General features: G+C 37.0%; 1 protein-coding gene across 2 annotated transcripts in view; it reads right to left on the bottom strand.

Annotated features, from left to right (window-relative positions):
* Positions 1-23,340, bottom strand: part of NAV3 (neuron navigator 3) — a 227,241-nt gene that overhangs the window by 172,757 nt on the left and 31,144 nt on the right. For both annotated transcript variants that reach the window (XM_070947671.1, XM_070947672.1), the window contains exons 2-3: positions 7,297-7,414; positions 6,609-6,661 (exon numbers count right to left, since the gene is read on the bottom strand). In XM_070947671.1, coding sequence (XP_070803772.1) covers positions 6,609-6,661; positions 7,297-7,414 — 171 coding nt within the window. The remainder of the gene's footprint in view (positions 1-6,608; positions 6,662-7,296; positions 7,415-23,340) is intronic.

Below are 23,340 nucleotides of genomic sequence, written 5' to 3'. Positions count from 1 at the left end.
GCTACTTCATGAGTCATACTATTGCTGCATCTAGCTAAGTACCACCTATAATGAATGATAGAACATCAACAGAGTTTCAGACAAGTTCTTTTAATGTTCCCTGTTCAAAATACTAGCATATAAAGAAGGGAAGGAAAGAGGGGGAAAGCATTTTATTATTTGCCTCGAAGTCTAGGAGAGAGATAAATATTTTAAATTATATTATATTAAAATAAATATTCTTCCAAAGAATATAGCACACATCTTTGGATTGTTGCACACTAGAAAGTGGGTAGGGTAACATGTCTTCAAATGGCTTCAACATTGAGCATTCTTGGACAATTGCCAGACCCATCATGATCCTTGCCCAATCTGCCGCTTCAGAAGCAATACAGTGTTTTAGAGAGTCAGCCTTATGAGATAGACCAGACAGATAACACAACCAAATCAGCTAATTCTATTTTATTTTAAGGTTACATTAATAGACTCTTGCACAACTGAAAGTACCTCCCTTCCCTCCATTTTACAGCCCAAGAAACTAAGGAGAATCCTTTCTGAGCTCCTTGCCCCACGCAAATTACTGCTGCAGGCTCAGCTGCCTTTTATCTGAGCATTCTCTTGGTTGCATTTCTTTGCCCTGTCTCCCAAAGACATTCCTTCATACCATTACATCTGTTGACATGACTCAAATGTCTTGAATAGAACTTTTTCCTGGCATTCAGAAATTAAAATGTGACTAGTCCAAATAGTTGGTAGTTTTCAGAGAGATCTACCCAACTACTTTCAAATAAACCTGACAGAACTCATGAATGGAAAACTCTATTTTGCTAAGAGTGTCATTAACCTCAGATCTGCCCCTGCACAAAGCAGTACACTATGGAATACATTACAAAAGTGTAAAGTATTGTGCAGATTATGGGGCAGAAACTATAGTCAGATTTCCACATGAACAGAATTTTTGCTGCTATATGTTGACTGCTGCCATTTACCAGTTTCCAGAACCTTACTTTTTTTTTTCAAATGGAATAAATATGTATAGGTCATTCTTCCCTTAGATGAACTGCAAAACAAGGTCTAAGATTTCCCAACCAGCAGAGAAATCAAATGCACTAGCTGAAAATATTGGGACTGAGTTTCAACATCTTTAGAGAGACATAGGTTGGGAAAGGCTGTACTAAATAATATTTACCCTAGCACTTATACAACAGCTAAATGTTTGTTTCAGCAGCATCTTATTTATTGAACAATTTCATCCAGTTATAGATTTCAGTTGGTTCTGTATCTTTCTCTTAGTCATATTTAGTGAGGAAATGCTTTTATTGATGCTATTTTTAATAGTGGGAAGCATTCTCAACATTCTTGTATCTTTAGCATGCTCTCATTTTTCCCTTAAAAAGATAATCTAAATATACCATTCCGGGGTAACATTTTTTTCTAATCCTTCTGGTTGACAAAAATATATTTATTACTTCAGCAAACAGGTGTGGCTAGAGTATTTACATCTTTTTTATATTTACTGCTTCAATGAACTTTGAATACTATTTAATGTATAGCAGCAACAAAAATCGATATTTTATTTTATCTATTTTTCCAACACCGGGTATGCTTTGAATTAAATATCAATACCAACTACTGATACTAAACTCCTACAACAAGTATTCGTAATAAGTCTCATAGCTATAATGCATCCCTCATTCAACTCTGCAAGATGTAATTGGGAGAGGTATAATACATATAATAATTTGGACCTAGATTGCCCTACGCATGGTTACTCAGGCGTTTGTCACCTCCCATATTGACTACTGCAATGCCCTCTACATGGGGCTGCCCTTGAAAACCACTCGGAGACTTCAGCTGGTGCAGAGTGCGGCCGCGCGGGTTGTGATGGGAATATCCTGACACTCCCATGTTACACCTCTCCTATGCGACTTGCATTGGTTGCCGGTTGCCCTCCGAGTGAGATTCAAGGTGCTGGTAATTATCTATAAGGCTCTACATGGCTTAGGCCTGGGATATTTGGGGGTCCATCTGCAGCCAGCAACAGCTTCCCATCACCCAGTGCGTTCCCACAGAGAGGGCCTCCTCAGGGTGCCGTCGGCCAGACAGTGTCGGCTGGCGATCCCCAGGGGGAGGGCTTTCTCTGTGGGCGCACCTACCCTTTGGAATGAACTGCCCCTGGAGCTCCAGGTGGCCCCCGACCTCCACTCTTTCCACTGAGACCTGAAAACATGGCTGTTTCGTTTGGCCGGCCTGAACTGATGGGGTTTTAATTCTAATTTAATTTTAACTTGTTAGTCTTAATTGTACTTTTAACTGTTAAATTATGAGATTTGGATTCAATTTTTTAACTTTTTATTAGATGTTTCTTAACTGTTGTGAGCCGCCCTGAGTCCGGCTGGAGATAGAGCAGCATATAAATCTCATTAATAAATAAATTTATTAATTTCCATTCCAATTTTTTTATTAAAAATACTTCTCAAGAATTTACTCATCCATGACAACTTCAAAGTGAAAATACATTGTTGTACATATTTTGATATACAATATATGGATGTAATAGCTTAATGCAGAAAAAGAGCAGAACTGAATGGGAGGGAAAAGAAGTGATACAGACTAGAAACTGATTTTTAATTCAAATTCTATGCACTGAAATGAATCTGAATATATCACCTTTAGTATTGTAATCTTTTTCAGATTGAGAAACACATGCAACAGATGGAAAGAGAAGTCAGTCCAAGTTTATAATGAAGGTACACTCTCTGGTCACACTTACGATGTTTACAATTTCATCTGAAACATGAAAGAACTGACATACAATACTACAAAGGGATTTCTATATGACCTAAATCCTGTATAGGGCATGTTGAGATCTGGAGTAAAACTAAAGGAGAGATTGCACTGCCTTTTTATATCTATCCTATATCCTTGTGGGGAAATTAAGATGTCTTGCAATTATTACCAAGAATGCTGGCTGGGTATATAAGGAGTTCTAGTTCAACTATCTCTGAAGGATACCAGATGGGAGAAGACTGTCAAAGAGGCTGCATCTGAAAATGCTTTGTATGATGGATGGTACTGTTGCCTAGAAAAAGCTAAGGGAAAAAGAGCAGATTTGGACTGTATTAATAAGGTTTCTGGGTTGTTACATTTTGAATTGTTTAATTTATAATTTGATTGGAAATTCAGAGGATCAAATTAATTAATGACAGCATACAGCATTAGTTGGCTTTGCCATTCTCATTCAGCAGAAAACCATTTTAATATGGAGACAGACCTCTGTGTGCACATAGATATATAGAGGTTGTGTTCAGCAGGTTCTGACCAGTTCTGGAGAATCGGTAGCAAAAATTTTGAGTAGTTCAGAGAATTGATAAATACCACCTCTGACTGGCCCCACCCCCATCTATTCTCTGCCTCCTGAGTCCCAGCTGATCGGGAGGAAATGGAGATTTTTCAGTATCCTTCCCCTGCCACGCCCACTAGGCCATGCCCACCAAGCCATGCCCACAGAACTGGTAGTAAAAAAAATTGAATCCCACCACTGAGGTATAGGATATATTTTTGTAATTCTGTTGTTGAACAAAAAGTAACCCTCTTGGGAAATGCATCATCAATATTAGAAGGTTAACTTGAAATCTGGCCATTTCCTGCTTTAATCTGCAGAACTTTGAAGATGTGGCTTTTCTGAAGCTAAATGTTTCCTTTGAAAAACAACGTGTTCTAAGGATGACTAACTTTGACAATATTCCTTTAATAAGAAGCAGACTCACTGCACAAAAGTCACACAATATTTTTAAGTTTTTCCAGATCCCAAAATATTTCTCCAGAAATGTTAATTGCTCAATTTTTAAGCCAAAAAAGACAATAATATTAATATTAATATGCCTATTGTTGTATGCCATTTTGGTATCATAGTTCCCACTCAGCAACCTGTTCTTGTATACAAAGATACTAAAATCGAAAAGAAAAAATTATTGTAAAGCATCCAAAGATATAAAAAGTAAAAAATGTGTCTAAAGCTAATTTGCTATGGAAAGTATTTATAAAATTAGCCTTATTTCTGTGCTAGCATCTCAAATAAAATGTGAAGGATGCAGGGAACATAGCTCGGCAATGTTTGGAAAGCCAGAGGTTCATAAAAACCCTGCTGGAACAGCCAACAATTTATCTCTTAATACTCAATCAGCTGTATTCAGAAGACTTAATAAGAAGATGATTATCTCTTATCACTATTATTCCTTGGCAGCTAGTATTCAACATATGCCACTTCTGATTCTGAAGGTAGCAAAAAAAAAAAAAAACATTACCAAGAATACTAACAAAGCCAGTAGAACTGCTGGACAAAATCTATATTTTCCTTTCCCTGCTGTCTATTGAGTATCCTCATATCCCCTTTGTAATTAAGAATTACTGATGCTATAGTCTTTCTCAATGGATAAACTGCTCTATCACTGAAATTGTTTTGATTGCCCTTTGGGTGGAAGGGTTCTATTCAACTCTTCAATAAATATACTGATGTAGACTTCGTAGAATATTAAATACAATATTCAAGTGTGATAGTTAAAACTGCATACATTATTTCCAAATGTGGTCACATAGTAGATTTATAAGGACATCATAATATTGGCTGCATTTCTGTTAGTTCTCTTTCAATGTTTCCAGACATAGAATTTTATGGTGGCTAGACTTTGGGCAATTTTCCTTGACTTATCGACTATGACTCCAAAATTTTCTGAATACTTTCTTCTTCCTCTCCTTAGCTGCATTAAAATGTTGACATTCATTAATCTACTTTTGACAGATCCTTTGGGAATCTTCTCTTGAAATCCCCCTGCTCCATTTTAATTTTACTATCTTAATACATCATCTAATCAAAGTTATCCAGCGGCATCATAGCTCATTAGTAACTGTAATCCACATCTATAGAAAAACAATTTAAAGAATAGGATCATGATGGGCAAGAAAATGGACCTTTTTGATGCAGAAGGTTTAAAAATCTTTTTTTCTTATCAGGAACAACAATATTATATCACATTTAAGGGTTTTTTTTATTTTAAAAAAAAGACTGTATGGTGGTATACATAGCAAAAAACATGTATAGTAGCATGGGCTGACAATGATTGATTGTCCACTGTAACCCAGCAAGTCTCTGTTATTAAGAATGACTTGAAACTAGGTGTTTCCAATCATTTCCCTACACTTTAATCAGTCCATTAAACTGGCTCTTTATTTGCAGAGATCATCTTATGTTTTCAAAAAAGCAAGAATTTTGCATTTTCTCCAGATATCAGGAAGTTTTGCATAATGCTTGTGCAATGGGACAGGGACTCAAAATTCCATGATATTTGAAATTACAGCAATTTTACTTCTCCCTCCCATCCAACACCTCTCATAATAACATATCAAAGAAAAAGAAGAAAGTCAAGCTGCCCTTGAAAAGCACCTTTGGGAATCTCACAATAATATCTAAGTATTCTGAAATCCCTTATCCCTATTAAGTGAAGAGAGATTTCTTTTCACATCTCATGAGATTTGGAATCTTATCAATGTTCAGCTGTTTTTATTTTTTAAATGGCTTAATAATAATAAAGGTTGCTATTGACATCTATTGGCAATATATTATTGACCTCTGATGTAATGCAGTGTTACAGTGGGAGCAAAACCTATTTTGTAAGACTCCTTGAGAAAATACAAATGATAAAAAAAGCAAGGTTGCAGAAACTACTTAAATAAATAATTTTTTTAAGAAGATAACAGCTACTGTTGAGTTTGCTTTAGCAAGCAAGAAGCTCTTCACCTTATTGCAGTGAAGAGTTAATTTTAGCAGCTTCCTGTGAGAGAATGAATGTAACAGGCTCCTTTCTCAAATATCTACCTAAACAGTGGTTAACAGATGAAATATCTAAGCAATTAAAATTAATCAATAGAAGCTTAAAAATATCAAACAAAAAAACCCAGCAACAATATAAAGTAGATTAACTGAAGGAACAGAGTGACAAAAAAAATCCAAGTATCATTTCCATTATGTTATAATCATAAATGTTAGTAATTTTAAAATGCTACCAAAATTAAAACTCATTCTGGATAATAGATGAATTTTCCTCAGATGATAAACTGTATTTCAATGCATTCTGTAGGTTCATTTCTTCCAACAGGAATAGCATGTGATTCAAAAAGTGTTCTGCAGTCAGGCTATTTCACTGGACTATATTGTGGATAAGTAAAAAGACTATTTATATTCATTAAAAGTTGGCAAGCCCCATATTTCAAACCAATAGTCCAGACACAAAGACACCACTTAAAATTGGTCCTGCCATTTACTGTTTTAAAGGCAGTTCTGAAATGAAGTGAAATGATCTGTATAAATCTGAAAGACACGGAAGTTTAGGAAAAGAGCACACTGACAATCTATTTGCAAGTATCAATGATGTTTCTTCCTTAAGTTCTTGATATCCCGTAAACAATTTTCTGATATGTATTTTCCAGGAGTATACATTCAGTATAATGCAAATGTGACAGTTATCAATATACTATAGTATAAATACATATAAAATAAGTGTGTCCACATGCACACATATACATACATACATACATACATACATACATACATACATACATTTAATTCTTACCATTTGAGATTGGCTTCGAGGACAACCATTGATATCTTCAACTTTTTCATTTGCTAAAAGAAAGCAGTGAATTTTTTTTAAAAAAAGTCATGTCTGAGAATAGGCAACAAGACAAGATGAGACAAAGCAAATAGGCACACAAGTATTTTGCACATACTGAACTTTGCTCTCAGCAGGCTGAAATGTACAATAACAGTCTTTCTTGTTAGCGGCAGTTCCTTCCCTCATGCAAAGGGAAAGTGCAGAGACCATTGCTGCTAATTCTCCAGACCCTGCCAAATGCCTGCTGACATGAAATCTTCCACAATTGTTTTTGTGGGATCAAGATACAGTTTCAAGTCATTTCAGAAAGTATAAACCGCTCCAGTTAATAAAATGCACACATTGGAGACACATGGCTTAATGAAGCATTCACTTTAGTCTGCCAAGTGTGTGAAACACAGTCCTTGGGCTATAAAGGGGATGAACCACATACAAATAGATTCAGACAAACCCTTATCAAAATTTCTGAACATTTAAAAAAATTAGGAAGTATTGCCTCTATTTCTGAAAATAAGTATAGAGAAGAGAAATAAAGAGACTGAATCATAACTATCTAATGTTCATCTCTCACAACACTTAGTTCTAGTTCTGTTGTATTTTATATCCTAACCCAGATGTCAGCTCTCAGATTATGCATGGGACTTACCAATAATCTGAATGATTTCTGCTAGTAGAACTCCATCTGCAATGTCCTGTTGCAAATCTTTGATCAGCCGTTTGTGGCCAGATTTTGCTAGATAATGATTAGCCCAGTCAGTGTAAATCTGCAGAGTAGAGAAAGGGAAACAGGAAAAGAGGGAGAGAAAGAGAGAGAAACAATAACATTTAGAAAGACTTGTGTTGGCTTACATGTGAGTAGAGCTCTATAAAGCACATTCCAATTTAAGGAGTCACTACCAAAACTTGAATGGTTTTTACTTTTTTTAATCAGCCTCTGTGCCATTTTTCTGCATTTTAACCTTGAATGATTCATTTTATTATACAATGAAACATCACTATCATTGTGATCAGGAAAAAAGCCCCTTCAGGACTGCCAAGAAAATTCTTGTCATAAATCACTTTCAGTCTGATCTGAGACTTACACTGGAAGCACTGCATGTAATGTTTTTACTTTTTTCATTTTGCTTCTTGTGTTTATTTTCATAAGAACCATGTGCAAACAGTTGTACCAGCATTTTCTAGGGAAACAAACATTTTATCCATACAGAGTATGCAAACAAGTGTAAGATGTACAGTACCTTACATATCTTGGTTCTGCAAATGCCTTTGCTTCCTGGAAGCAAATAGCAATCTATACACCTATAAGTAATCATTTTGGTTCACTATTCCTCAGAAATAAAGTGGATTAGAGTAAACCAGATAAATCCATCAAACCGTTTAAAAATTAAAACTATATACTAAATTACAAACATGAAAACCATACAGTAGCAGCATGACAACAAAAGACAGAAACAAGCTAAATGACACAGTAGCAGAAGTTCAGCCAAAAGTCTTGGCAAGGAGCTCTTTAGCTAACACCAAAAGCTAACTAAACTTAGCACCAACTGTAATAGGACTACACCAGCCAGACTTTAGCAGTAAGGCAACTTGGAGAGGTGCCCTCAGAGAGGAGAAAGTCTTTAAATTAATTGCTTTCTTGTCCCACAAATAAACTAGGAAGTCATCAATACCCACAATCACTGAAAAGATAGCTGGACAGAAATGTGAGAATGGCTTGTCATAAAGACTAGTGGAGGCTGCTTAACTAAATACCAATATTCATAAGAAATATACAAATATGGTTCGTAGGCCCATGTACAACTTCCTATTTAAATAAAATCATGTTCAATCTATATGTCAAAGTCAAATCCCAACAATAATGTTTTCCTGAACATTCAAAACCCGCCCCCCTGCAATTTCAAATCGACAAGATATTTGCATCATGTAACTGTTTCCAAATTCCAAAGAATATTAACTTTAGAATGCTTCAATATTCTCCCCTTATCAATTTTGGAGGGCTGATATAATATATATATATATATATATATTCTTTTTCGTAGGCTTTTATGTGCATATTCTTTCTAGCCAGGTTTTACCTACGTAAACTTAGTTGTTCTACAGACCTAGGTTCTGTGAAATCTCATTCACAAGTTTCTGGGCCTTTTTTCTGCTGACAAACTGCAACTCTGTGTTGCTCTCTGGGAGACTCAAATAGCTATTTCTGCCTTTTAAGGCGTCGTCAGTGAGCCACACCCACTTCTCAGATATCCTTCCTGTAAAGGTACAATGTATCTTTTTTCTTTTTCGTAGGCTTTTATGTGCATATTCTTTCTAGCCAGGTTTTACCTACGTAAACTTAGTTGTTCTACAGACCTAGGTTCTGTGAAATCTAGATTTCACAGAACCTAGGTCTGTAGAACAACTAAGTTTACGTAGGTAAAACCTGGCTGGAAAGAATATGCATATATATATATATATATATATATATATATATATATATATATATAATCAAATCAGAAAGATTTACTTTGCTTGAAAATACCTAATTTTTATGCTGCCTGTAAAATTAGACTCTTCCCACTGGTAAGTCCACCGCCAATTATAGCATTCCCATTCTGTTTTGTGTATTTGTACTGAATTTATTTTTAATATGTTTTATTTTGAATTCTTGTCTGTGACCATAGTGAACTCTGTCTATACCTCCCATCCCAATAATATAAGTAGTCATTCAGAAATGCATGATTAGCTTAAACTGACTATGTTAGAAATGGGTATTTAATGCAGTTAATTAAATTTTCATTGTTGGCTGCTTAGATGACTTTTGTAACCTTCCAATAACTTGGGTGACTTTGCTCTTTCATGGAAAAGAAGCTACTACAAAGCTACTAGGTTACTAGAAAACAGCAATGAAAATAAATCAGTGGATTGGCCAAAATTTACTTTGATTTTTTAGCCAAACTACCGTATGTTTCACACTGTAAGACACACAAAAAAGTGGGTGGAAATATCTGTGCATCTTATAGAGTGAATATTGTGGCAAGGGGGTGGGGGCTTGGTGCAGCGGTGGCATTTGCCACCACCGCCTGTCACCACTGTTGCCTATCACTGCTGCTGCTATTCGCCACTGCTGGGGAACACTGGAGCCTTCACTGCCCAGCAGCTGATCGGTGGTTGGATCGGCCTCCCATAATACCGTTGATCAGCTGTTCTACCTGCTGATCACCGCTGCCATTCACCACCACCGCTGCCAATCACCACCGCTTGCCACTGACAAACAGCAGCAGCAGTGATAGGCAGCAGTGGTGAATGGTAGTGATAGGCAGGGGTGACGATCAGCGGTGATAGGCGACTAGAACAGCTGATTAGTGGTATTCCAGGAGGCTGATCCAACCACCAATCATCTGCTTGGCAGCAAAGGCTCCAGCATCCCGCAGCGGCGGCAAACGGCTGTAGCAGTGACAGGTGGCGGTGGCAAACACCACTGCTGCACCAACCCCCTCCCCCCACCACAATATTTGCTCAATAAGAAGAATAGAATAGAATAGAATAGAATAGAATAGAATAGAATAGAATAGAATAGAATAGAATAGAATAGAATAGAATAGAATTCTATTTTATTCTATTGTGTGATTGGACACACAAGGAATTTGTCTCCAGTGCATAAGCTCACAATGCATATATAAACAGCAAATAATAAGTCATAGATCACAAATCATAATTACAAGTTACAAACAGCAATTGATAAATCATAAGAAGATAGTAGGAAAGATGAGAGGATGAGAAAAGATGAGAAATGAGACAATGCTGTGAGAATTATGTGTTTAGCAGAGTGATGGCATGGGAGAAAAAACTAGCTTTGTGTCTACTTGTTTTGGCATGCAATGCTCTATTGCGGCATCCTGAGGGGAGAAGTTAAAGTAGATTGTGCCCAGGATGTGAGGGGTCTGTAGATATTTACTCTGCCCTCTTCCTGGTTCATGCAGTATACAAATTGTCAATGGAAGGCAGGCTGGTTGTGATTCTTTTTAATGCAGTCCTAACTATCTGTTAAAGTTTGTACCTGTCCTGTTTGGTTGCTGTACCAAATCAGACAGTTGTTGAGATACAAATGACAGACTAAATAATTCCTCTGTAGACTATATCAGCAGATCCTTGGGCAATATTTCTAACTTTGGCATTCTGGTCTCCATTTACAAGCAGCACATCTAGCTTGCATGTTCTGCTGAAACTGAGAAACTGCTGGTGATCCCCAGTCACCAGCATTTGAATGGATATGGAACAGAGGCTCATTGGCACTGCTATGGAATAATTTCCCATGAGAAATCATGTTGGCCCTTGTAGTTTTGGCTGTCTGGAAACTTTTGAAAATAAAGTTGCTCCATAGAGTCTAGGGTGAATGATAGGATGTCTATGTGTGATTTATGATCTGGAATTACTGAGGTCAGGATTTTGTTTATTGTTTTATTTTAGGTTTTATCATGGATGTTTTACTTTCAGTGCTCCTCCCCCCCTTGTAATTACTGTGGGATGCTAAGAGAATGTTTGGATTGTGACAGATATAAATTTCATAAGGAAATCTCTAAAATGTCCTATTCTGAAGCAATTTCAAAAGTGATAAGGCATGTTTGTGTAAGGCATTTGGGGGAAAAAAGTCACACAACTGTTTATTCCCGTAAGAGTTCATTTGCTTTGTTACTTGCCTTACATTTCAATGTTTTGAAATGTCTATGGAGGGCTGTAAAATTACACATACAAAAAAGTCACAATGTTGAAATAATGGCTTCTATTATAGAACTCTTACTATACAGACAGAGCAACGATGAGTACATTGGCAGCTTGAACAAGAGAAACACACTGGCAGTTTGGAAAGGACATAAAGTGAACCAGAGGTGACTTTTAGAAAAAAAGAAACATTGCTGTCAGATAAGAATTATGACAGTGGTTGTGTGCCTTCTTGTTTCAAGAAAAACACAAGGTTTTGGTCATCTTAAAAAAATAAAGTATTTTAGCATAAACTTACATGGGGTAAAATTCAATTACGGTGAATGAACACCGGGACAAAAACAGCAACAAAATTATATACCAATCTTGCAAACTTTGCATAATGAACTGCATTCACTAAAATCTTAGTCCCATGTAGATACACAGAACCAAATGAACACATACAGTGAGTTAACATTTACCCTTTTCAGAAACAGGCTTCTGTTTTATTTACTACTTGTAGAACAAGGTCTCAAATAAAGTGAAATATAGTAAACAATTGGCTGAACTAAGAACATAAGTCAAAGAAAGACCATCAATAGTGTTGTCTCAAGATTTCACACAATGGCTCACAACATGTATATTTATAGCAACTTTTAAAATTTCCCTCGGACAATGTTTTTGAATTTAACTTCATATTTTCTTAGCAACAGGAATTAAAACAGGGAGGAGTAAGCTGTTCTGAGCTTCCCTGAATTAAATAATACATTGTCCAAATAAAGATTCAATAATGCTTAAGGTTCTGGGCTGGCAGAACAGAGACCCAACTTCATGTTTATTCTGAGCCATGGAAGTTCACTGGATGATTAATTGGTTCATTGGTTTGCTGGTTGGTTTAAAAGATTTATATGGCTACCCATGTTAAGTAACTCCGGGTGGCTTACAATCACAAGTTATTTAGGACCAGTCATTGTGTCACAACCCAACTGTGTATCAAGCAAATCATAGCTTAGCAGACGTCAATTAATAACTAATCAGAACTGAGGACTGTTGGATCCAGATATCCTTATTTTTGTAAGATTCTATCCCTGAATAACTTGTGAGGAGACCAGTTGTTAAGCAGTACAGCTTTACGTTTGAACTTGCAAACATTTGCATTTCTCAAGATTTGCTATCATTTGATTGTCCTTAGATTTGGATAATAGTATCTCTGCCTCTCAGTAATTTAAGCATGGGTTTGTATTTCGGATGTCACCTGAATCAAAAGTAACAATTTTTCATTCTGCATTGTGATTTTAATTGGTGTTAATTTATTTTATGATTATTCGCCATCCAGAATCACCTGTTTGAGATGGGAGGCCATACAAATTGAATACATAAAAACAAATAAGTAAATTGGAGTTCTTAGTGACTTTCATAATTTAACATATAACCCGTGTCCAAGACTATAAAATATGTTGCTTCTTTCTATGCTTTACTAATTCATTCATACAAAGTACGGTACTTATAATAGCTTGTGCAGTTTGAAAAAAGCACTTGTTTAAGTCATCCATGCCTCTTATACATACTTCAAATATTTCACTGTTGACTTTCATTGCTGCTGTCATTTGCATTCCAGATGTGGTAGTTGTTTAATAAGTATCTTCCATTCTGGCTTCTATTTTAAAACAGAACTATCAGTAGCAACAGCTGATAATTGCCTAATGCTTTTAAGTTACAGTTTTATATTTCAGATTCCAGTTATAGTGTAGGAAATAATAGGGCAAAGCAAAGTGAGAACATGGCTTTGTGAATTCCAGTGAGCTCTTCTACTATTCTATTTTGAAATAAATTCCTTGCAAGCCAATACATAAATAAACTCATGTGCACTCCTACATCTAGCATGCAAATAATAGGAACAATGATGCAGATACAGGAATTTAGTAAAACCATTATGAATTTGTTAGAATGCCAACTGCTGTGTGAGACCGGGCCTGAACAGAAATTGCTGAGAAGCAAAGCATGGGGCCTTTATCAGTTTCCCATACACATTTCATTTACACTTTGATATGAAACACTTTATAAAAACAGAAAGAGTCTATTAAATGTCACTTCTACAGAAAAACATTCAGAGTATTAGTCACTGACAACTGTCAGTACGGAGTCATCACTGAACTTTGTGGATGTATCTCACTGACTGAACTCCATAACCAACTATCACATTGCTCATTTCCTTAGAGAGATCTTTCTCCTCATCTATATTCTCCATTAAACAACAGCTTTGACCACAAATTGCTTACATTGTCTATGGCCAAATTTATCTATTAAAATAATCTCAACAAGATGACAGTATAAGAGTATGTTCTGCATTTGTGAAGCCCCCGCAAGACGCAAAGCTTAATGACTTGCATTGTTAAGTACTATATAAGTCAAAATTATTTGTGCAAAGAAGTAATTTCTCAATACATTTGACATCTATCATTTTTAAACTATTTTTAATTCTATTGTAAAATAACAAAAGAAAAGTATACTATTTTTGAAACTCAAATATTAATATAAATTTTGCACCATAAATCTGGAATATGAGAGGATGTAAATAACATAATTATTTAATTTATATACCAGAAGCCTCCTCACTCCCATCATGGAAATGGCAATTTTAAAGAACGTCTCTCTTATGTTTAGACTAAAAGAAAAAAAAATCTCTATTTTATGTGAATTTTTCTGAATCTGTGTAATAATCTCATTCTTCAATACAGATCTTCAATTCACGACTCTTTTTGAGATGAACATTTTTTTTCTTTAAGTGAAACAGTCATTAAGCATCATGACCATGCTGCTTAGCAGTGGCAGTTCTGGCAGCCCTAGACGCAGTGGTTAGGCCAGGACTATGTGGTTGTTAGGCAAGGATTTCACATTTCTCCTGCCCTAAGTGAATTGTGTCTGCTTCAGCTCAGCCCACCCATAAACCTCTCCCTTATCTCTTCCCTTTTGACTACCCTTCACTTTGCCAATACCCCTACTGCCCCCTGCCATTGCCACTTCCGCTGTCTTCTTCCTCCTATTGCCAGCTGGGATCCAGGTGTTAGGCAATGGAGCAGCCCTAAAATGAGCAGGGTGAGTACTGCAGGATAGCAAAGCAATACTTCTCCTGTTGAAGAGAGCTTGTTGAACCTGGTTAGGGAGAGGCAGCAGGACAGAGCCAGTGGTGTGGACAGAGTAGCCCTGTGCAAGGAGCAATAACCTAAAGACTGTAGAGAGTGAAGCAGGATAGGATGGGGAGGCTGGAGAAGGGCAGAAGCAGCTCTTTGGATGAAGAGGTAGTCTGATTTTACCCATTTTCAATAGCTTTTCCTGTAAACCAGGGGTGTCAAATTCAAGGCCCGGGGGCCCAATCCAACCCACAGGGTGCTTAGATCTGATCCTCGGGGCTGCCCTGGAAACAGCAAAGGACTGGCCCTCAGCGCCCCTGCCAGGAAACCAGAGCAGATGGTTGCAGAAGGCCATCACAGCAAAAAATGGATCTCAGGAACCATTTACTCTGGCAGAGCGCTCGGGCCACAACAGATGCCCCCGACACAAGTGATGTCGAGTCTGCCATGCCCACTCGCCCCCCCCAAGGTCAAACACAACCCAGATGTGGCCCTCAATGAAATCAAGTTTGACATCCCTGCTGTAGACCCATCTTTATTGGAGAATCACTATTTACTTATAAATAGGCCATGTGAATTTTGTTTGGTTGCATACATCTAGGGATTCCTTTAAGACTTTTCAGCTAACACAAAGGTGCCTGAGAAAGATCATTGTGCAATAATCAGAATTACAATAATGTAGCACTGCTCTGCTTCATCAGTGATTCAGCCTTTTGAGGTAGGCCAGGTCAAGGAAGAGACAACACAAGAATTTCAGGAATGTTACTGTACTGTTGTAAAATGTAATAACAGAATCTTGAAAGAGTACCTGTGTATTCCCATTTATACCAAACAAAATGAAACAACAGTTGTTGTTGTTGTTGTTGTTGTTGTTGTTGCTGCTGCTATTGCTTTGAAAATGACTTGTTTTAGAGATCAAAACTGGAATAAACTACCAACAATAAAATATCCTATACCAATTTCTCTGAATATAATATACTCAGAGTAAATTTAATTATTCCTCTATTGAACTTTCCATTATTGCATATCTGTTACAGTATTCAATTTCTGCAGCATTTAATCATACAATCCTTGACTTGTTTCCAAGTTATATTTCAATAATAGTTTATAAATTAAAGGCAAGTAGTATAGTAGATACACATAAGTTGTTGTTTTTTTAATTCTGTAAAATCTCAATTTTCCCCCTTGTTTCTGCAATTATTTTTGTGATGTTCTACTTACTTGAACATACTGAAAGCAATTAGGTAACTAGACCACTGTGAAATATGACTCTCAAAAGATTTTATACTTGTGTTATCTATAATTAAGACTTGCAAACTGAACCATTTGCTGTTTTTCCACTGAACTCACTTTCACATCTTTCTTTTTAATAGAAATAGGCATGTAATAATTAAGTCAGCTTATTAAGAAGAAGAAAAGTTTTTTTTCTGTTTCCAAATATTCAGTAAAATCGTCATAAGAAGAAAAGTTTTTTTGTTCTGTTTCCAAATATTCAGTATAATCGTCATTATTGCATTATTAATTGTTTATTCAAATAGAAATAGAACGCTGCCTGGTAGTCATGCCCCTTCCAAAAGGTAAGAGCCAAATGGAGATAAAGTGCTACTTAAAAGTTGGTGAACTTTTACATTTTCAATGCTTGTTTGTTTGTTTGTTTGTTTGTTTGTTTGTTTGTTTAGTTTCTATAGCCATCCATCTCAATTAATGACTCTATGAGGCTTACAATTCAGAATATATATTATAATTAAAAATTTTAAAAAGCATTTTAAAACAATAAAAACAGTAAAAAAAAAACATTAAAACCAGTTAAAAAAAATTAAAACATCCAATTCAAGGTGCACAAGAGCAAAATATTTAGCCTGTTGGCAATATAACCAGGAAACATTATTTATTTCTGCATCAATATGACCTAAAACACTATCTGTTTGTAATAGACTATGAGAAAAAACTTAAGACACAGGAGGAAGAGCCACTGCCTAGAAAACAATCTCAAGAGAGAAATCTGAATGAAAAGCAAGAATGGGAGTTAAGAAAGATTGACAGAAAGGATGGGTCCTAGATCATAAAGATCGAGGAGCAGAGGTGGGTTTCAGTAGGTTCTGACCAGTTCTGGAGAACCGGTAGCGGAAATTTTGAGTAGTTCGGAGAATTGGTAGTAAAATTCTGACTGGCCCCACTCCCATCTATTCTCTGCCTCCCCAAAAAGGTTGCCCCTTTCCTAAATTAGGAAGTATAAAATGAAACTATTTGTTCATTCATTTGACCTTGTTTTAAGTTGCCTTATATCATTTTTCCAAAACTTACATCTGAGCTCAAGTTTCCTTTTTGATGTTCAAATTCTGTTATCAATAAAGTTAAATCCTGGATTTATATATATTTATAATCTTGGAGATGCTCTTAGTACAATTTGTGTTAGATCTAGAACACTGGTCTCTGGGCTCAACTAGACTGTAAGGACTGTTGGTGTTTCTCTTTGCTTTAAATCATGAAGAAGAAAAAAACAATTTGGGTGTATTTGGGCATGTTTCTTAGGCCTGACTGTTGTGGTCCACCAGCAGCCTGAGGAGCTGGCAGCAGAGTCGGACAGTGAGGAGGCTGAGGAGGAACATGGGCCAGTCCTGGAGTCTGGGGAAGACTTGGACGTGGGCTCTGCGTCAGAGGCAGAGATGGGGCCAGGGCCATCTGGGAGTTATGTGCGGACTCTGGAGCCTCCAGAGTCAGACACAGAGATACAGAGATACAGAGAAACAGGGGGAGCTTGTTCCTAGTGCGCACATGCGCAGAGCTGCCAGAAGGCAGGAAAGTTAAAACAAAAGGGACGACCCGGGAGTAAGGTTTGGAGATTATTGTCCCCTCCCATAAAACATAAAGGAAGAGCAAAGGCACATGGGCCTTTGCAGGAAGCAACGTTGTGGATGGTGTTGGTTTGTACTTTGAAGCTCCGTTTTTGATTCAGTGTTTCCATGTGGCCTTGCCAAGATAATTGCCAATTAGGTCTTTGGCAGTGTGTCAAAGAAGATAAAGGTGGGTGTTTCCCAGTCTTATCCGAAGGACTGTGGCAGACTTCTGTTGGACTATTTATAAACTCTGGGTGATTCAGCATGTGCTGTGAATGAAAGGAATTCACAGCCGTTAAAATAAAAAAAGGGAGGTTTGGGGACTAATTGTATGCTTTTTACTATATCAGAAAGCCTAGGTCAGAACTCCTGGAACAACTTCTGCCTTTCTTCCAATCCTACAAACAACCATGAAGGATATATTGATAGATATTAGAGACAGTGATTACATATGTCCCAAAATGGATTCCAACCTCCAATGTTTTGAGAATTGAAATAAGAACAAAAAATTATCTAAGTGTACACAGAGAATAGTCAGAGGGTTTTGTGATTTTAGGATTTGCTTAAAAACCTTTAGATCCTTGATCCGTCCCTTAGTGTTCTCTCACCATCCTTTTTTGGGAGGGAACAGGAGGGGTGGTTGGAATTTTCCAGCTTTGGAAAATGACATTGGGAAGATAGAATAGAGGATCAAGGACTGGATTTTGCCCTACAGAGTTGGTGACATATTCTTGATATCAGTGAGCAGAAACTGTATAGTCCTGTGATGCTTGTTATGCATGTTAGAAAGCTCTAATAAGCTTGTAGCTCAAGGATAATTTTTGTAATTTTTATTACATATCCATGTTAATTTTAAACACCAACTAGATGTCTTATTTATATTTCATGGAATCAAACAAAAAATTCATTTAATTAAATGAAGGCTAGAGTCCTATGCATCCCACTAGGGAGTTTATGTCTGAGTAAATGTACATAGTTGGGAATGAATACTATATAAAATAATATAGTCAATTGGCAAAAATAAATGTAAAATTCCTGAGCTCAAGTCAATTATTTAAGATCAAATGCTTCCTAGGTCTATGGCAGCTTAAAATAATTTCAGATCATAGGAATTGTTGAATTCTTTGGGTCTGTCACTTGTCACTAATCCATAGCATCAAAGCTTTTTGTGATGGTTGACCCTGAACTAAGTGGAAAGAAGAGACAAGAAGGAGAAGTGTGTTAGATAAAAAGTTGTTAGTCTTACATTTTATTTAACAGACTATATCATAATTCAAGAGGGACCATGTCTTCTATAATTGAAAATTTTCATTCTATACTATATTCCATTTAAGTACAAGGTAATTAAGTGAAAACTAATGGTCTATTTGTGATATAGCATTCATGAACTATATTGGGAATTTAAAAATAGTGTTTATATCTGTACCCAACACAAAGAATTGTTGCAAGATTTTCATTCGTGAAAAAGAATTGTATTAAATTGATTTATTTTCAAATTGGATACAAATGAATACTCCTGGTAGCATAAGCATACCATAATGAAGGAAGGAGGAAACATGCATTCATGAAAGAGAATGAGCAAATATAAACTGGGCGATAAAGAAAATGAAAATATTGAGAAAATATTGATTGTTCTTAGGAGTGTAACTTGGTCCCTAAACAGGCATCATGCCCAGGGCCTTTCCAATGCTCGATAGTGTACAGGCACTGCTAAAATCCCATCTTTATATCATTTTTAATATTCTTGTCTCATTCTGCATGTGGCTATTTTTCTGATTTTCCTCTTATAAATTCATGGCAAAAATAAGCAATCGGGACAGTAAAAAATAGTATCATACATACTTATATACTTATATGTACACTGAGAGCATATACACCAAGACAAATTCCTTGTGTGTCCAATCACACTTGGCCAATAAAAAAAATATATTTAATTTAGGCTTTAGTTTTTTTAAAAAACTAAAAACTGCCCTGACAGGATGCATGGATGGATGGATGGATGGATGGATGGATGGATGGATGGATGAGACAGAGAAAGAGAGAGAGAAAATATATTATTCTACTGCATGCTCTGCAATACAGGAGTTCTCTATCCATTGGCTACGTCCAGATAAATTGAACTGATCCTCATAATAGGTAAGTCTATCGTGGTGACTAAGTATTATAATCCAGTGAAATTAGAGGAAAGTGGTATAAACAATAAGTGTTTTATTCTATTATTCGGAAAGGAGAAGGATTATTTTCTTTGCACTCTGTTCACCACATTAGAAAACTCAGATTAACCTTTTTTTATTTTGCAGGTCTAGCAAAGCACCACAAGAAGGAGCTAGATCATTATCTGTAGCTGAAAAAACCCAAGAAGCTGATAGCTGAGAATTCCCAATTTTGTGTGGATATAAATAATGACTCTTCAGGCAATGACACATCACACAACTGTTAACTGTGATATTGCGTGTCAGAAGTAAAAAGCTAAAAAGGGGGAAGGAAAGAATACTAGCTGTCAAACTGATCTTAAACAGAGATATGCTGTGATTAACTGGTCATTTAAAATATATATAAAACAGATTGGCTTTAGTCAAGATTCAGCATTCCCTTGGAACAATAACTAAGCAGTTTCTGATAAAGTCTCATTCCAGTTGACATACAACATAGACATTTTACACTTGGGATCATTGTGGTAGAAGATGAATGTTTCTTATTGTAAAACAATGACTATACACTCAATCTTTAACTTGTTAAATAAACTGAGAAAAAAAACTATTGTTGGCAATGTGTCATATGGAGTTCTAAAGCTCTTATAAATCCAAGATTAACCATTTTGAAGAGATTGTATAAACTGGTTTCAATTGTATACATTTTTGTCTTCCTCAAAGTTGATAAATACATAAATCTACACACACACACGCACACAAAACACTGATTAAGAAGTCATAAATAGCAATCACATGATGGTGCATCTAATAACCATGTGGGATTGGCGATGGCAACCCGAACTGCCCCAACTGTTATCATTTAGTGACAGAGTTGCTGCCCTAATTACCATTGTTAAGTGAGGACTACATGTAAAGAATCTTCATGTTTTCACTAGGAGCTTCCTGTATTTTATGCTCCAATTAGACATTATAATATGCAGATGGACAACCCAGAGCTCTCTGGATTCAGTTCTACAATGCACAAATGCTCTTGCATCAACCATGCTGGTTGGCACTGAAGATCACTGAAGCCCAAATCATCTAAAGGCACCAAGTTTTCTGAAGTAACCAGGAGGTGACAATAATCTAAAAGAATTAAAACTTTCCTATTAAATATCTATAACATTCCTAATTTTTCCCCCGATTAACACACAAAGTTGTTCTTGGGATTAATACACTACTATATAGTGTATTAATCCCAAGAGCCTTGGTGGCACAGCAGACTAAAGTGCTGTTAAGTAGCACCAGCTGCCTGCAATTACTGCAAATTCAAATCTCACCAGGCTCAAGGTTGACTCAGCCTTCCATCCTTTCGAGGTAGGTAAAATGAAGACCCGGATTGTGGGAGCAATAAGCTGACTTTGTATAAAAAAGAACACCGCTTGGGGGGGGGGAAGCCCTACTAAGCAGTATATACAAAAGTATGAAGGCTATTGCTTAAATGCATTGTAAGCCGCCCTGAGTCTCCGGAGAAGGGCGGATATAAATTGAACCAATAAATAAATAAATAAATAAATAAATAAATAAATAAATAAATAAATAAATAAATAAATAAATAAATAAATAAATAAATATTGCAGTAATAAACCAATCATATTTTTGTATCTAACAGACACACATTTTGTGTCTCCAATTTTCTATTCTATACATCAGATGAAAAACTTAAAATTCAGCCTTGTTTCCGACTGCATTCCTTTTACATTTTGCAGAATTAAAACATGCAATTGTTTTAATGTCTCTTCTTTTATTCTATTATTTTGTATGGAAAGAAGTCCAGATTCAAGGTATATTACACACTGCTACAGTTCCGTACACAAGTTTCTCTCTGTTGGGTATTTAATTACCAAACAGTTTCCACGTATAGTAAAAGAAAGTTACCCATTCTCACTACACACCATTCTGCCTTCTTGAATAAAACAGATGTTTTTTTTTAATGTACTATGTCCATTCTTGCCTTAAGCAACTGCTCAGTAAATGGCTTTTTGTTTTTAAAACTAGTTATACCACCGTGAAATTGTGGTACTTACACCATTTGCTGTAAAAAAAAAAAAACAAATATGCAAGATATGCTCCCTTCCTACCTCAAAACTAGTGCTTGCTGTGAATTCAGCCCTGAAGCAAAAGAACCACCAGATTCTATAGTCAATTAAGTTACAATCATGAAACCAAGCTACTGAGTCAACTTTAGCTATAGTTTTTGATAGACATAAAAACCTGTGCTTATCTAAAAATTTAATAGAGTACTTATGTTTTGGAATATATTCTTATTATCAGACAAAAAATATATTAGAACAATAAAACTCATTTTAAGGCCAAGTTGGGGAAAGGGTGTCAGTTAATGCTAGATGTCTTATAGTGCCAGAATTGTATACGTAACATTTATGTAGTTTTACACTATTTATGCACATTTTTGAAAATGGTATATAATAAACATACATTGAGTGAACTTTTTGAACACTGTCTCGATTGATTTGCTAAACAACAGAATTCAAAATGTTCTTACTATATCCAAAGGTTATTGACTTGTGTATCCATAACACCGAGGCTTTACTAATTTTGCATTTTTAGAGTATATAACTGTTAGAAAATGGAACAACTACCATATGTAGTACTGCCTTTTCCTATACTAGAGGTCTTCAAAGCTGTTTGAATGGTCCTCTGTCAAAGATGCTACAGCGGATTCTACAATATATTAAATATTTATTTATTTATTTATTTATTTAGATTTATATGCCGCCCTTTCTCCGAGAGGACTCAGGGCGGCTCACAACAATAAAACAGAAAAATAAAACAAAAACTCTGGGTTAAAAGTTACACATAAAATCCCTAAAATCAATTAAAATCCATTTTAAAAAACCCCAGCAGTCCAGGCTGGCCAGGCGAAATAGCCATGTTTTTAGTTCACGGCGGAAAGAGCGAAGGTTGGGGGCCATCTGGAGCTCCAGGGGGGGGCTGATTCCAGAGGGTAGGTGCACCCACAGAGAAGGCCCACTCCCTAGGGGTCGCCAGCCGACACTGTCTGGCCGACGGCACCCTGAGTAGGGCCTCTCTGTGGGAACGCACCGGGTGATGGGGAGCTGTTGCTGGCCGCAGAAGGTCTGCCAAATACCCCGGTCCTAAGCCATGAAGGGCTTTATAGGTAATCACCAGCACCTTGACTCTCACACGGAGGGCAACCGGTAACCAATGCAGGTCGCGCAGGAGGGGTGTAACATGAGAGCGTCAGGACACTCCCATCACTACCTGCGCGGCCGCATTCTGCACCAGCTGAAGCCTCCGGGTGGTCTTCAGGGACAACCCCATGTAGAGAACGTTGCAGTAATCAATCCAGGAGGTGACCAGCGCATGAGTGATCGTGCATAGGGCATCTTGGTCCAGGTAGGGGCGCAACTGGTGCACCAGATGAATCTGGGCAAATGCCCCCCTGGTCACAGTCGTAACATGATCTTCCAGAGACAACCATGAATCCAGGAGGATGCCTAAGTTGTGCACCCTGTCAACAGGGGGCAACACCTCACCCCCTATAACCAGCGGTGGAGCATCCCCATGGAACCGAGATGCCGGTACCCACAGCCACTCCGTCTTGGCAGGGTTGAGCCGAAGCCTGTTCCTCCCCATCCAGAGCCGCACCACTTCCAAGCACCAGGACATCACGTCGAGGGCATCGCTGGGCTGATTCGGGTAGAATCAGAAAAAGTTGGGTATCATCAGCATACCCCAAAACCATGGATGATCTCCCCCAGCGGCTTCATATAGATGTTGAACAAAAGGGGAGAGAGGACCAACTCCTGGGGCACCCCACATGTAAGGGGCCTTGGGGCCGACCTCTGTCCCCCGCCAACACTGATTG

This window comes from Pituophis catenifer, unplaced genomic scaffold (genome assembly GCF_029215685.1).
Source record: "Pituophis catenifer annectens isolate HBS135680 unplaced genomic scaffold, rPitCat1.0.hap2 SCAF_7, whole genome shotgun sequence".
NCBI lineage: Eukaryota > Metazoa > Chordata > Lepidosauria > Squamata > Colubridae > Pituophis > Pituophis catenifer.
The sequence above is the reverse complement of the archived record's forward strand: the minus strand, read 5'-3'. Positions and strand labels throughout refer to the sequence as shown.